The sequence below is a fragment of the Marmota marmota genome, unplaced genomic scaffold (assembly GCF_001458135.2).
Source record: "Marmota marmota marmota unplaced genomic scaffold, marMar, whole genome shotgun sequence".
Taxonomy (NCBI): Eukaryota; Metazoa; Chordata; class Mammalia; order Rodentia; family Sciuridae; genus Marmota; species Marmota marmota.
The window spans coordinates 2844163-2858894 of record NW_025999944.1 but is presented as its reverse complement, the minus strand read 5'-3'; the positions used below and the strand labels follow the sequence as shown (position 1 = coordinate 2858894).

Sequence of the window (14732 nt, the reverse complement as noted above, 5' to 3'; positions counted from 1 at the left end):
CCTGCAGGATTGTCACAGAAATTCCAAGATTTTCTTACTCCTTTTCTCCAAAAGGGTGGAAAACAAGGGCATGCTAGTTGATCTGCTTCCATCTCGGTCCAAATGCAGAGCCACGGTGGTTGGCAAAATCTCCTCGCAGCCTGGGCATGCCCAGCAGAAGGCGGTAGAAGGAAAGTTGGTTGAGAAGGTACAGAAGCTGCGCCATGAAGGAGGAGGGCAAAGCTGGGAAAGGAGAAGGCGCTCCCCAGCCCCCACCCTCTCCCTTTGTTTAGGGAGGAGGGTTCCTCATCCTCGCCAGTTCCATGTGCTGTGCAGGGCTCTCCAGCATGTTCCTATCAGGGCTCCGGGACAGAAATCAGAGCACCTGACGAGTCTCCCTGGACAGCCCAATGGAGCAAGGTGAAGTGAGGGCTGGATTGTCCTTGGCTATACTCACCCGACAGACACCAGCGCACGCCAAGCATATTCCAGGCAATTACATGGTGATCAGTGGCATCCTGCCCCGCCCCTGAGAGTGGGTAGGCAATCCCGTCCACTTTGTAGATGAGGACATTGAGGATCAGACAGCTAGAATAACCTGCCCAAGGTCACACAGTCAGGGGCAAAGCCGAGGTTTGTACCCTGGTAGTCTGACTCCAGCACCTGTGCACTTCAGCACTGGGCAGCAGATCCAGCCTCAGACCAGGAGATTCGGGTGAGAGAAGATCCACGTTCATGTAACCACAAGACCCAACCCACAGCTGTGGGAGCAAAACTCACCAGCTCCTCTGGGGTCTGTTTCCTCCCTTAGAAAATGAACTATCTTCTGAATTTCTTAGATTATTGTAAGGATTAGGTGACAGAATGTACGTAAAAATCTTTGAAAACTATGAAGCCCAAAATGCAGGGATCAGCTGAGCCTAGCACAGGGTTGGCCAACTTTTTCTGTAAAGGGGCAGGTGGTAGCTATCTCAGGCTCTGCAGGCCTTGTTGACTATCATCACTGAGCACCACAGTGGCACAAAAGCAGCCATAGAGACTATGTAAATGAATGAGTGTGGCTGTGTTCCAATAAAACTTTACTTACAAACGTGGAGGTCCGAGTTGGCCCTTTGACTCCAGCAGAATGTGGCTGAGACCTGTCCTCTGCCTTTTCCTCTCTAATGACTGTAAGTACCAATGTGGCTGAGACCAGAGGGTACAACGACCTCATTCACAGGCAGCATGTCGGCTGCCTCTGTCCTCTGCTTTTCTCACTGTGGGGGACTTCAGGGCCATCCAACCTGATGCAGGAATCTTTTGTGGGGAAAGCCAAGGTGGCAGAGTTCTCCTGGCCCTTCTTCTCCCACACCCTAAGGTGAGAGTGGGGTACCTTCTGCTAGGAGCTCTGACAGTGTAGGGAGCCCATAGAGTCGGGAGGACACAGGCGAGGCAGTGAGTCTCAGTTCAAGGAAGAGGTTGTAAGGATCCCAGATGTGACCCCGCCTCACCTCCTAGGACTTGGCCCTCGCAGGGTAAAGGACTGGCATGCATTTGTGAGCCCCGGGTCACGTCCTCCTGGGAACTGGACACGTGGCAGCAGGCTAGGGATGGGGACTAGGTTGAGGCTCTGGCTCAGACATGACCGATGGCTGATGGCACCAGGCTGAAAGGGAAAACTAAATGATGAATGTCAGCCTCCAGAGTCAAGTGGATCCAATCGCCTGCAACACTTGGCAGGAGCCAGCGTGATGACATTCCACTGGGAGGACTGACAACATCTGCATTTAAGCTGAAGCAACAATGAAACCCACAAAGCCGATTGATTGCACTGGCCCAGAATGGGCAGCCCTCAGTGTCCTCAGAAAGATACCTGGGGCTGGGGAGGAAGGGGATGGATGTGACCTTTATGGGTTGCGTGGGATTCCTGCTGTGGATGCGGTGAAGTGCAGTACTGTGCATCACCTCTGGAGGGCCTCAGGCTAATTTAGGCTGCAGCAACATGGGTAGACCAGATCCCACTCGGCCACAGCCATCTGCCCTCTGCCCTCTGCCCTCTGAATATCAGTACATTCGTTTGTAAAATAAGCAGGTTGACCAGGATCTAGACACACCACGAGTGATGTCCAATTGTGTTTCCTACTCAAACCTGTCACAGGGTGGGGACAAGATGGCCATTGCTTAGCCCACAACGCAGGCATTGTGCTGGACAGTGAGGGGTATGAGGATGAAGGAGATGGATGCCTCATCATGAAAGCTCTAGCAGACTGGAAGGGGTGCGGCCACCCAAACTGGCTGTTTCAAAACAATGTGGAAGTGAAACGCAAGGCCTCCACTCACAGAGGTCTCCAGACCCGGTCTCAGGGGTGACTACTGTGGGGGGAGGGCCGGCTCTGGGGATTTCAACTCAATGACCAGCACCGTGAGGATGGGGGAAGGCCTTGCTGAGTTGTTCCTGGAACAGGAACTGGAAGCCGTGGGAGGGAGTGAAGGGGGATAAGGAAGACGAGTCCGTCACCCGTCACAGTGGCACAGTCCTCTGGCCAAACAAGAGCTACCTGAAAACAACATCCCTCTGAACATGTTAATAATAATAACATACATGTTGAGCTCCTTTTGTATGCCAAGGACTTAGAGTCTTCACGGATTAATCCATTTAGTCTTCACATCAGTGCTCTGGGGTGCACCCCCATGTTACAGATGAGGAAACCAGAGGTCTTAGAGGCTACCTCACTTGCCCCAAAATGATAGAGCCTCTGAGACACAGCCTGGGTTTGAACCCAGATATTTGACCTCAAAGCCCACATTCTGAAGGGAATAAAGCTATTCTCGTAAAATTTTTGAAAGACACAGAGAAAAGTAAAACAATCATTTAGCCTGTTGTTTTGTATACTACGACTTGTGACCCATTCATGGATTGTGAAATAAATGGATGGGTTGTGACCATTTGAAAAAAAAAATAGAGTAGAAAATCATCAGTGGTCATCATAACTCAGTTATTTGAGTTATGATTCCATGTGTGTGTTGTTCAGGGTGTAAAATGTGCCTAGATCCTGGTCAACCTGCTTATTTTACAAACGAATGTACTGATATTCAGATGGAAAAGTGATGTTCCCAAGAGTACAGAGTATTAGCAGATGAGCCGGGATTGAATTTCAGTTTACGTTATCAGGCTTAACTGGCCGCAGAGGAAACCAAGAAAAGGAAGGAGCATGGATACCAATAATAGGCACGACTGGGGTAATGACAGCACTCACAGGCTCCTGCTTCCTCCAGGCTACTGTGGGCAGCCTCTGCTCTGGTTGTTTAGACATACCAACTCCTTTAACCCTCAGAGCAACCCAGTGAGGCCGGTAGGAGCACCAGTTCCTTCCATTTTCAGATGGGGGGACTCAGGTCCAGAAAGGTCAGGTAACCTGGCCAACGTCACCTAGCTGGTAACGGAGAAGCCAGGGTTTAATGCCACCACAAACTCAGAACATGGAGACAGGGAGGATCAGGTAGTACTTTCCACTGGGACCCATCCGGGTTTTGGGGCCAGCCTGGCACACACTATGGTAAGTGTGTTTACTTAATTAATTGCACGCCTACTTAAGTCCTAGCATGGTGATTCACTGTTCATGTCCTCGAGTTGCCTGGTTAAATTGAAATAATCCCAGGTACTTTTCCAAGCTTCCTTATCTCCAACACTCATTTATTCATCCATTCACGTATTTAAAGACACCATGAACTTGAAGAATCAAATAGAACAGGGAGGTTTGCTTTTTTTTAAGACAAAACCTCACAACATCCTTCCTTGTTCCAAAAGGGATCAAGGCGGTTCATAAGGATATGTCACATACACCAAGGTAGAAGCAGATGGGGACAAGGGGGGACGAGTAGGGAAACACTGCTGGCACCAGCAATGAGCCTCTCGCAAAAATGTTTTCCCTACAGTCCGTGTGCTGGCTACAGGTGGACCACCCATCCGTCTCCTGCTTCTCATTTTAATTATCTTTGAATGTTAGGATGGGATGGCAGCTGCCTCCGTCTGTGTTAATTGCCCCCTTGGAAGTAATTTTAATGACTTCAGAGTCACAGCCTCCTCAAAGTGAAAACAAACTAATTGCTTAAAGAAAGCATTCCTCCTTCTGCAACTGAGACAGAAAATAATTCCTCCTGGGTCCTCTGAAGTCAACATTCTGGGATGTCATGAACAACATCCCCAGCAGCATCCTGAGGATGAGCAAGGACGAACCCTCAGGGGGTTGTTTCTGATCGGAGTGTCCCGATAGGCTGGGGGCACCATGCTCTTATTCCTAAGAAGCATGATGGAGTCAGATCTACCGTATAAATAAAGTGGGCTCAGAGCACTCTGTGGAGTCCAGGGACTCACCTACTTGAAACAAGGTGATCCAAAAAACAAAGGGTCACTTAATTCAAATATCTGGACAAGTCTCCCCCAGGCTGAGGCCTTCCCCAACCTGCCAACCTCAGGAATCAGGCTCTCCTTGGCATAGCACATAGCACAAGTGACATCACATTACCCGTGTGTGTGTGTGTGTGTGTGTGTTTATCATTTTAACCCACCCAGTACATCTATCGTATCTCATGACTTTTTATTCCCAGGGTTTTCCCTCGCCCTTTACCCACCAAGTGCACAGGAAGAAAGCAATGACAAAAAAAAAAAAAAAAAAAGATGGCAATGGTGGGTGCTTGCTATTCAGAAGGTTGGCCTCAGGTGTGAGAGGACCCCTGTCTCAGCAGGAGCTCTCCCTGGCTCAGGTCCTCTTTGTTGCTATGATTCTATAACATCCCCCAAATCAGCTCCCCAGGTGTTAGCACCTTCCCTTTCTGCCTCCAAATCTGTCAATGGAGTTGCCACTGGGAAGAGGAGGAAGAGATGTTTCCAGATGACCACAGTTAGTCACCATAGTGTTGTCCCAGAATGGTTGTGGGTGAGACGGAGCCTTCCCTAACCCTTTACTCTCTCACTGAGACTATCTTGCCTGAAGTGCTCATTGGGAACCTCCTGACCATGTGACCCGCCAGTCTCGATTCTCTCGTTCAGGAACTTGAACCCCATTGTCTACAGTGAATCTGGAACAAAACAATAACCCAGTAGGGGACTACCAGCCAGATGTTTGACAAAATGCATTGTAGAGATTTCTTTTAAAAAGGAATTTGGAAGTAGAAGAATCAACCACAGTAGTGTCCTCAGAGATCCTGGAAGGCTGTGAATTGAGGCAATGGCACCCAGTATTTGGGAATATCAGAGGGTAGTTCCTGGGAAGATGCTGGTCAGGAATGGGTGGTTGGATAGAAAGCAGAAGGTTCAACTGGGAGCGTACCTGGGTGATGGCTGGATTAATCTCTGACTGTTGCATAAACACAAGGTATAGTATTTGCCTTTTATTTTGAATATTTGAGCAAGGGTATGACTTGTGAGAAGTCCATGGGGGGTTTATAAGAGTAATATTTTTACACAATGAGATTATGGTTTTGTAATATTGAATACAAGTATTGGCACTCCAGTGAGATACGGCCAGCCAGGTATTCCAACATGGCACTTGTTACAGGGGATAATTCTTTCATCCGGTTGGAGGGTGTATGAGATTTGTGTCGACAAGGAGGTTTTGAAGATTAAGATGGTTCAAACAGACGTCCTGGGCAACAATTTATCCAAGAAGCAGAAGTCCCATAGCAAGACCCCAACAGAAGACCAAGCAAGCTCTGATTCACACTGACCCATGTGACCCTCTCCGCCATATTAGCATTTGCTGAAAAGGGAGTATCACTGAAGGCCTTCAGTCGGGTCATCTGAAGAAGCCCCCCTAGATCAGGCAGAGCCTCCTGAAGGAACACAGACTTGCCCACCGCGTCCCCCTCCCTATGACAGAGGGAGCCATGGATCGTACTCTTCATTGGCACCTTCCCCAGGCCTCTCCCAGAGGATTTTTCAGACAGAAACCTGGGGAGGTGACAGTGGCCCACACCCAGAGCCAAGAGATGAAGCATGACACTCTGCTTCTTCAGTCCAACCCCCTCAACATTCATTCCACACGGGCCACATGGAGCCCTAGAGCTTCAGGTTTAAAGGTGACCATGATGATCAGAAAATCCTCCCAGGTTTCCACCTGGAACAACTAAGGAAGCGTGGCAACATTTTCGTGGGACTAGGAAGTCCTGTTCCACCCTCCTTTCTGAAGATTCCAAGATGTCATCATAAATCCCATTCGACTTCCAAGCCAGGGGAAAGCCTTTCTGCGTCAAGCTGGACAGAACAACTGCTTAGCAAAGTTCCTCTGTTGTGAATGGAAATCTGCCTGCTCACCATGACCACCCGTTGGTCCTGGTTCTACCCTTGGGTCATACAGAACAGTGTCCACCCTTTTCCACATGGCAGCCCTTCAGGCAACAGAAGGGAACGTTCCTCTCCTGGACGTTTTTTTTTTTTCCCCAGGAGATGATTCCCTATGGGCCCTCCAGGCGTCCAAGACCCAGCCCTGGCCCCACCATCATTGTGCCTGTCCTCTGTACTCCCTTCTGTCACCTGAAAGTTCCTGTTCTGCAGGGCAGTTCTAACACCACAGTCTGGCTTTCCTGCTGGGTTGAAACACTCTCCAAATGTTCCAGAAATTTGTTATGGTCCTGGCAGCCAAACCCACAAAACCCAGATCCCAAGCTCTCACTGAGCAGCCCAAGAACATGTCCAAATCATCCTCTGCCTGGCTTGGCCTATGAGAGATCTTGCTGGACACCATCCTTTGGTCCCTGGGATGAATCATGAGTTTCTCTTGTTGTTGCTGTTGGCTGCCCCCCAGGTCACTGGCTGGTGGGACAGACATCACCCCTGATGCCCTGAGCATGGAGGTCTGAAGGCACAGGTAGCACTGGGCATCCCGTTACCAAGCCCAAGTGAATAGTCCCACTTGCTGGGACCAGAGAGATCCTGGGCATCTACCTCAGTTCTCCAACAAAGGGTGACCTATAAGGGCTGGACCTCCAGACTCCTGCCCTGGAGTTAACTCAAGGACCCCACCCTCGGCACTGCAAGTCAGCTCTTCCTGGCCAGGAGCCTCACTGGGACCAACCCCACCCTCCTCCACGCAATAGCCTCCTTCCCAGAGTGCATGCCTCCCGGCTTCACCACGGTGCTACTTGTGCCCCATCAGAGGGTTTGTTGTGTTCCACCTTGAGAGGGGACTCTATCTGCCCTGCCTCAGCCTCCAGACTTGAAACTCCTTGAGAGAAACCTCTGGGTCTTATTTAGCTGTGTCCCCAATCCTAGCACAGAGCCTAGCACTGCCATGAGAGACATGTTGGATTGAAATAAAGTGGCTCTGTGTCTCTACTTCATCAAGCTTCTCCAATGAGAAAGATGGGAACTCAGTAGCTCTTCTCTGGAAGGAAACCAGAGGAGACCACCACAGCTTTACTGCTTTCCTGTCTCCATCATGGTGGGACATCCTGTAGGTGATGAACCTGGCTGCTCAAAGCACAAGATCAACAGACCCCCCCTCGGTGCCACCACCACCACTACCATGTGGACCCTTCCTAAGTCTATGAGCTCTACTTCACCCTGGCTAGAGAATGGCTCCAAACCCCAGCCCATCAGCTGCCCATCTTGCAAATAGAAATTGAGGAGGAGAGCCTGGCTGCATTGGGACAAACTCATCTCACCCCCAGGAGCTGCAAAGAACAGTGGGTTGACCATGATCTCAATTAGCCTCAACACCCAAGGGGCTTGTGACTATTTCCACGACACTCCAGGACGAGGAGCTAAGAAGATGCTCAGCCTGCTCAGTGCAGACCACACTCCAGAGGTCTAGGAGACCCAGTGTAAAGTAAGGTCTCATGACAGTGCAGCAAGTGTCAGAAGCCACACTGAGCCACCAGACCTCCCCTGCTAGACGCAGAGATTCCACAAGCTCATGTGACACCCGCCAGTTGCTCTCACATGAAGCAAGCAAAGTTATGGAAGGATTCTGCCTGGGTGGAGAGACCAGCTGGCTTCTCCCTCTGTGGTTTCCAGGGTGACACGGACAGCGTTTGGGCTCATAACAGTAGGAATGAGGGACGGAGGCTCCACGTCTCCCTTTCTCATCCTAAAGTCCAGAATTGAAAAGAGCTGCTCTTACCTGCTAAGATGAAGATGCCCACGAGAATCAGGAAGACCAGCAGGTACAGCCCCAGGACAGCATGCTTCAGGGCTGACAGAGAGCCCAGCTGGGTACAACAGCCTCCTGCCCGCCGTTTGTGGCATGGACCTGGACAATAAGGATAAGAGGAGGAAGGGGAAAAGACACGTGAAAAACCCCATACGTTTTTTTCTCTGTGGATCTCATTTCTCACCCATGCACACAGATGTTTACGTAGCATCCCTTCTGCTCTTTCTGCCCATCTGTCACGCAGTCATCAGTGGGGAGCTTTCTGGAACCATCACAAGACGTTCAGCTTCTAGCTCTCCTCCCACCCTCTGTGGTCATGAACAAACAGGCAGGCATGGCCACAGCCCATGTGCTCACAGAATACACCTCCCTTGAGTCATTGTAAGCAGCAGAAAAACATGGAAAGAGGTTTGGATATGGACCCTCTATCAAGCGTCACTGACTCTTGTGGTCCAGGGAATACGGAGAGAATTTAAAACAGGACTCGCAAACTCAACTCCATAGTGACCAGGAAGGGATGGGAATGAGGAAAATGGGCCAGTGGGGTTGTGAACAAGCATGCCCCGCTCTGTAAAAGGTTGTCGCCCAGGACTGAGGGCTTGCATGTTGCCAGATCCAGAATTTCCAAGATGAGCTAGAAACAAATAGGAGACATCCCCATATTTTAAAAATATTGGCAACTAATTAAAAGCCAATAACACTGGGAAGTTAAATAAACACATTGGCAAGCCAGACCTGACCACCACCAACTGGATTTGATTTACTGGATGGAAAGCTTAGGAACCTCACCCTGTTCCCCAAATGGAACAGTGAAATATCGTTGCTGTAGTAGACCTTATAGACCATGTGTCCAATCCTGATCTTTGACTTACAGATGAAGAATGTCAACTGTAGATAAGGGAGGCTGAGACAGGAGGATCACAAGTTCAAAGCCAGCCTCAGCAACTTAGTGAGGCCCTGAGCAACGTAGTGAGACCCTGTCTCTAGATAAAATATAAAAAAGGGCTGGGAATGAGGCTCAGGGGTAAAGGACCCCTGAGTTCAATCCTCAGTGCCTCCAGCCCCGCAAAATGTCAACTGTTAATTATTGGCAACCCCACTTTAGGATCCAGGAGATCTTTGAGTTGAATTTGTCCCTTGAGGTGAGCTTCTCAGATGGCCCATGCAGAGGCCAGGAAACTGACTCACCTCTACCTGCTATGTCAACTGAAACTGGAAGGGAAGGGATGCTGTCCCATCCTGAGTCCCGCCGTGCTCGGGAGAATCACTGCAGGATGTTTTTCAATGCACACATGCCCCCTATTACCTATTCCCACCGGCCCCTGTGGAGGGACCGTCCCTACGCTGGGAGTGCTGCTAACCAAAGCGCATTGCATGTGAGGAAGGTGTGGAAACGGACGTGTGTTGACAGATCATTGATAGTTAGAATATGTCTTAAGCCAGGTGGCTATGCCTGGAACCCCAGCTAATTGGGAGACTGAAGCAGGAGACATCAGGGCTGGGCTGGCAACATAGCAAGACCTCATCTCTGAAAAAATAAAGTTTGATCCCAGCATCAGATTAGGAGATAGCATCTTTAGCAAGGCATAGCAGCACTTGCCCTTGGCCCATCTTCTCAGGAGGCTAAGGCAGGAGGATCTCGAGTTCAAGGCCAGTGTGGGCAACGTATCAAGACCCCATTTGGAAGGAAGAAAGGAAAGAGAAAAGAAAAGAAGGAAGGGAGACAAGAGAAGAGTCTTGAAAGATGGTGTGGCATTTGCAATCTCTTGGTGGGGTTCTATTTTTAAGGAGGTACTTCAAGGACTGTTTTACCTCTCAGGTATCCTTTGGCCTCAGGAGGTTTTGTTACCATGAGGGAGAGGGTGGTGACTAATGATGGCTGCTGTCATAGGGATCTTAAATGTCCCCAGAGGCCCATGCACTTAAGGCTTGGTCCCCAAGGTAGTGCTATTAGGAAGAGGTGGGTCCTCTAAGAGGTGGCCCTACTGAGAGGTCTTTAGGTGAAAGCCTTGGAGGAGATGGGGGACCCCCTCTGCAGCCTCCTCACCACCTTTTGCTCCCTGGTGGTGAGGTGAGTTGTTTTGCTCTGCCTCCTGCTTCCTGCCATAATGTGCTGCCTCGCCACAGGCCCAAAACCAACGGGGTCGATTGATTGGGATGGAACTTTCAAAATTGTGAGCCAAAACAAACCTTTTCTCTTTTTGAGTAGATTATTTTAGGTATTCGTCATAGTGATGGAAAACCGGCTAACACAATGCCTTCAGGATCCAAACAGCCCTGGACCTCCAAAGGTGCTGTGGCCTGAGGAACATTTTCACTTGTTTACTACATTTTGTTACAAATATTTCTGTTAAAACCACTGAGCGCAACAATTACATCACACATCCACAGAGCACTGGGTGCAGCACGGAGCAAGCAGTCAATAGATACAAATTCAAATAGCATTTTCATCATCCTTAAATGCTGACAGATTTTAAAGAGTCCCCTTGATTGCCCACTAAGACTTGAACAAAGCTAACATTCTAACTCATTCCACATCTCCTTTCCTAGGGCTTTCTATCCCTCTCCATTCATTGGGGCCCGTGGCTGGTTTTCTCCTAAGTACATAGGCATCTGATAACATTTCTGGGTTTTTGCTTGTGTGTTTTCTTTTGGGTGAAAGCCGCTACCCACCTTCTCAGAGAAAAGTCTTTCTCCCTCAAGAGCCAGAATGGTGGCACAGAGTTGTACAGTGTTACATGAATATTGGCTCTTGTTATCCCAATGGTAGTTCAGCTCTCCTGCTTGGGACACTCCCGTGACTGAGCCTCATTGTGGAATGAGGGGAAGAAAGCCACACAGCCATCGATACTGTTAACTTTGTCATTTGCATGTGTGTTGCTAGCTCACTGAAGGAATGGGTCATGATGCAATGATCTTGCTCTATTTATTTCCCTGTGAAAAGAGAATAGTGCTCTTGCTCTCTACCTGTGATCTCTAATAGTGAGTAGCCTCTTGGGACAGGTCCCTTCATCAACCAACGCAGAGAACACAGACCTTCCTCGGAGAAAACAGTCCTTTCAGTAAGACTTGATTATTTTGTATATTAAACAAAGTCTATTTTAAATAGAATATAATAAGGCTTTCGGAGAGTGATTTTCCACAAATAGATAAGCTGAACAAGCATGTTCTGCAAGATGCTTAGAGAATATGATTGAAGGGGAAAAAGACAGAAATTAAGAGCAAGATGAGTCCTATGCTTCCCCAAACACTATGGAGTTGTATTTTTTTTTTCTTCAGCAAAATGTTAGCTGGGTAAACCATTCAGATTATTTAAGCTTAGTGGAGGATTAAAAACACAAAGCTGATACAATTAGCAAAGCCAGGGCAAAAATCATGCTTACTTTTTTGTTTTTAAAAAAGTGAAATGAATGAGCTATAAGTCATGAGAAGACCTGGGGGGGACCTTAAATTCATATTACTAAGTAAAAGAAGTTAATCTGAAAAACCTGTGCACCCTGTAATTCCAACCACGCAGCTTTCATGTGGAAGTGATGGAAGATTGGCAGGTGCAGGGGCTGGGGGAGGGGTGAGGAGACAGAGCATGGGAATCTGCAGGGCAGTGGACCTGCTCTGTGTGATACTGTCACAGTGGGTGCACATGCTCTCAGTATGTTTTCCTAGATTCCATGTGTCTATTTAGCATTCAGGAATCACAGGGCCAAACTACTAGCTTGAAGAGCTGGTCCAAGGCCACGTCCCCATTCACCTGCATGTCTGACTCTGAGGCACCATGCACATATTTTCCTACCCTAAATCACCCAGGCTCAGCCGGGTTCAGGGTCAAGCCAGCCCAGAATAGCACGATAGCCCAAAGCTGGCCTGCACCATTCACACTAGCCCACCCTGACGTATTGGCTGAGCCCTGCTAACATTCTAGGACACCCCAACACAGACTCTGGCCTTCACCTTACGCCTCCCCCTGCCCAAACCTGGCTTTTCCTCTGTGCCCACACATGATGCACAGTGTGTGTACTTCTCTCTCAAGAAACCTGAGGAGTAGACTCTTCATTCAATGGCATCAGCCTTTCCATATTGACATATAAATTGCATCTGTGTACAATTTTAAAATATGTTATTATACGTCTGTTGAAACTCACAGAATGTCCACCACCAACAGTGAACCCTAATGTGAACTAGGAACATTGGGTGATAATATGTCGGTGGAGGTTTTTCAATCATAACAAATGTACCACTCTGGTGGGGAAATTGGCACCGAGGGAGACTGTACGTGAGGAACGGGTAGGGGGTGCATGGGAACTCTCTGCACTTTTCATTTATTTTTACTGTAAACCTAAAATAAAATACAGTTTGCTAAAAAAATAAATAAATAAGGTTTATTCCACAATTGCTAAACTATGAAACCGACCTAGGTGCCCTTCAACAGATGAATGGATAAAAAAAAAATTGTGGTATATAATACTCAATAAAAGAAGAACAAAATTATGGCGTTTGCAGGTAAATGGGTGGAACTGGAGAATATTGTTCTAAGCGAAATAAACTAATCTCAAAGAACCAAAGGCCGACTGTTTTCTTGGATATGCAGATACTAATTTACAATAAGGGGCAGGGGAAGAATACAGGTACTTTGGACTAGACAGAGGGGTGTGAAGGGAGGGGAGGGGCCATGGGGGTAGGAATGATAGTAGAATAAATCAGACATTATTACCCTATGTGCATATATGATTATATGACCCGTAACTCCACATCATGTACAACCAGTTGAATGAGAAGTTATACTCCATTTATATATGATGTGTCAAAATGCATTCTACTGTCATGCATAACTAATCAGAACAAATAAAAATTTAAAAATAAAAAAAAAATTTTAAAGTCTATTAAAAATAAAAGTAGAAGCCTTGACTTAGCTTTGTAGAGGTAAAAATAACAAATTCATTCAGTGTCCACTGTCACTTGCCCTACAGTGACAGCCAGACCTCAAGATGGCTCCCCACAACCCTGCCCTTGTGTAACCTCCAGGGTTGGTTTGTGTGACCAAGGGAATAGAATTTGATGTGTGCCTTCCAAGATGAGACAGAAGAGACTGCTGCTTCCTTCTTGCTCACTCCTCTCTCTCCGGACATGCATTTGGGGGAAGGCCAGCTGCCATGTCACCAACACCCCAGGGAGAGGCCCCTGTCATGGAAACTGAGACCTTCAGCCAACAGCCAGGCGGGTGAACCTGGATGCTCCAGCCCTGCCGGCCCTCAAGGGACTGTGCCCCAGCTCAACCTCATGAGGGACCCTGAGCTGGAACTACCCAGCCAAGCTACTCTGGGATTCCTCTCAGATCATATTCTACCTAAGCATATTTTTGAGCAAAAACTTTATCTGAAAAAAAAATCAACACGATTTTGGCTTTCCTTGCATACCCATGAATTCTGCAGAAAACGTGTGAGGAGTAAGTTTCTGTTTTATGCTGTTAGTTTGGGAGTAATTTTGTTATGTGGCAGCAGATCAAAAGGCACTTAAGACAGACACGGGGGAATACAAACCCAGTAGGCTGCTTGAGGGAGCCGAGTCCTTCACCCCTCCTTCCCAGTTCCCAGGCCAGAGCCTGGCACCTGCAGACACTCAGCGAGTGTTTGTTGAAGAGAGGTTCAGCCCTGGTTGCTGTCCTCTGGAAGCTCCCATGGAAGGGGAGGAAGGCGTGTGACCACGGAAGAAGCAGCAGAGATGGGCAGAGCAAGTGCCACCCACGTACAGAGGTGGGGATCGCATCTGTGGGGGGAGCCCAGGGTCCATGCAGAGGAAACCACAAGCCAGGAGGCTTGAGGGTCAGGCCTTTTGGGAAGCTGAAGTCCTTCCTCTCTGTCTTCTGCCTTATCATCCCATGGGCAGTTATTAATTTTAGAACTATGGCTTTAAGAGGAAAACTTTGTTCCTCCATGTGAGAACAGTTCTGGGGGCAGATTCTGACGGAGCTGCTAGTGATTAAACCTTGTTGTTCACAGGCGGGCACACTCCAGACCAGAGCGGTGGAGAAGACAGGGGAAAATGCTTCCAAGCTCTAGGAGGATCTCGGTGAAGTTTTCCCATCTTGCTGTGGCCTCCAGAAGTGAGGGTGGCCTGTCGGAGATCAGGGGGCCAAGGGAAGGGCTCTCCAGAGGGGTGGGGACGGGCTGGGGAGAGCACGTGCCTAACAAAGCCCTGGGTTCCATCCATAGTATCAGAGCGAGACAGAGAGAGAGAGATCTGGAGAGGGTCTGTGGCTCTGAGTGAACAAACAGAACCTAAAAAATAAATGCTAAGCAACTTGAAGAGTGAGCCCAGAATGCCAGAATGCTAGGCTGGGAGAGGGTGATGATACCAGCGTGGAGCATGTGGCTTCCTGATGCCTGCTGCAGGCAGGCAGCAGTGGCCTCCATCTCTAGGCATCTCATCTGCATAGATCTGTCCCACCTGCTCACAGCTGGGCATCCCTGGGCTATTGATTTTTTGAGATCACCCCACTATTGTTGTTTTTTTAAGCTAAATTTATTTTACAAAGACAACATCACATGTGAAACACTAGTATATTACTATTCTATATTGATAAAAACCTCATTATAAACATGGCACATTCACACCGGTATTCTGCTCAAA

At 48.4% G+C, this 14732-nt stretch overlaps 1 protein-coding gene across 1 annotated transcript in view; it reads right to left on the bottom strand.

Annotated features, from left to right (window-relative positions):
- Scara5 (scavenger receptor class A member 5) overlaps positions 1-14732 on the bottom strand; it is a 105844-nt gene that overhangs the window by 71278 nt on the left and 19834 nt on the right. Inside the window, 1 exon segment of the mRNA XM_015499437.2 lies at positions 8079-8207. Within this exon segment, the coding sequence (XP_015354923.1) occupies positions 8079-8207 (129 nt within the window).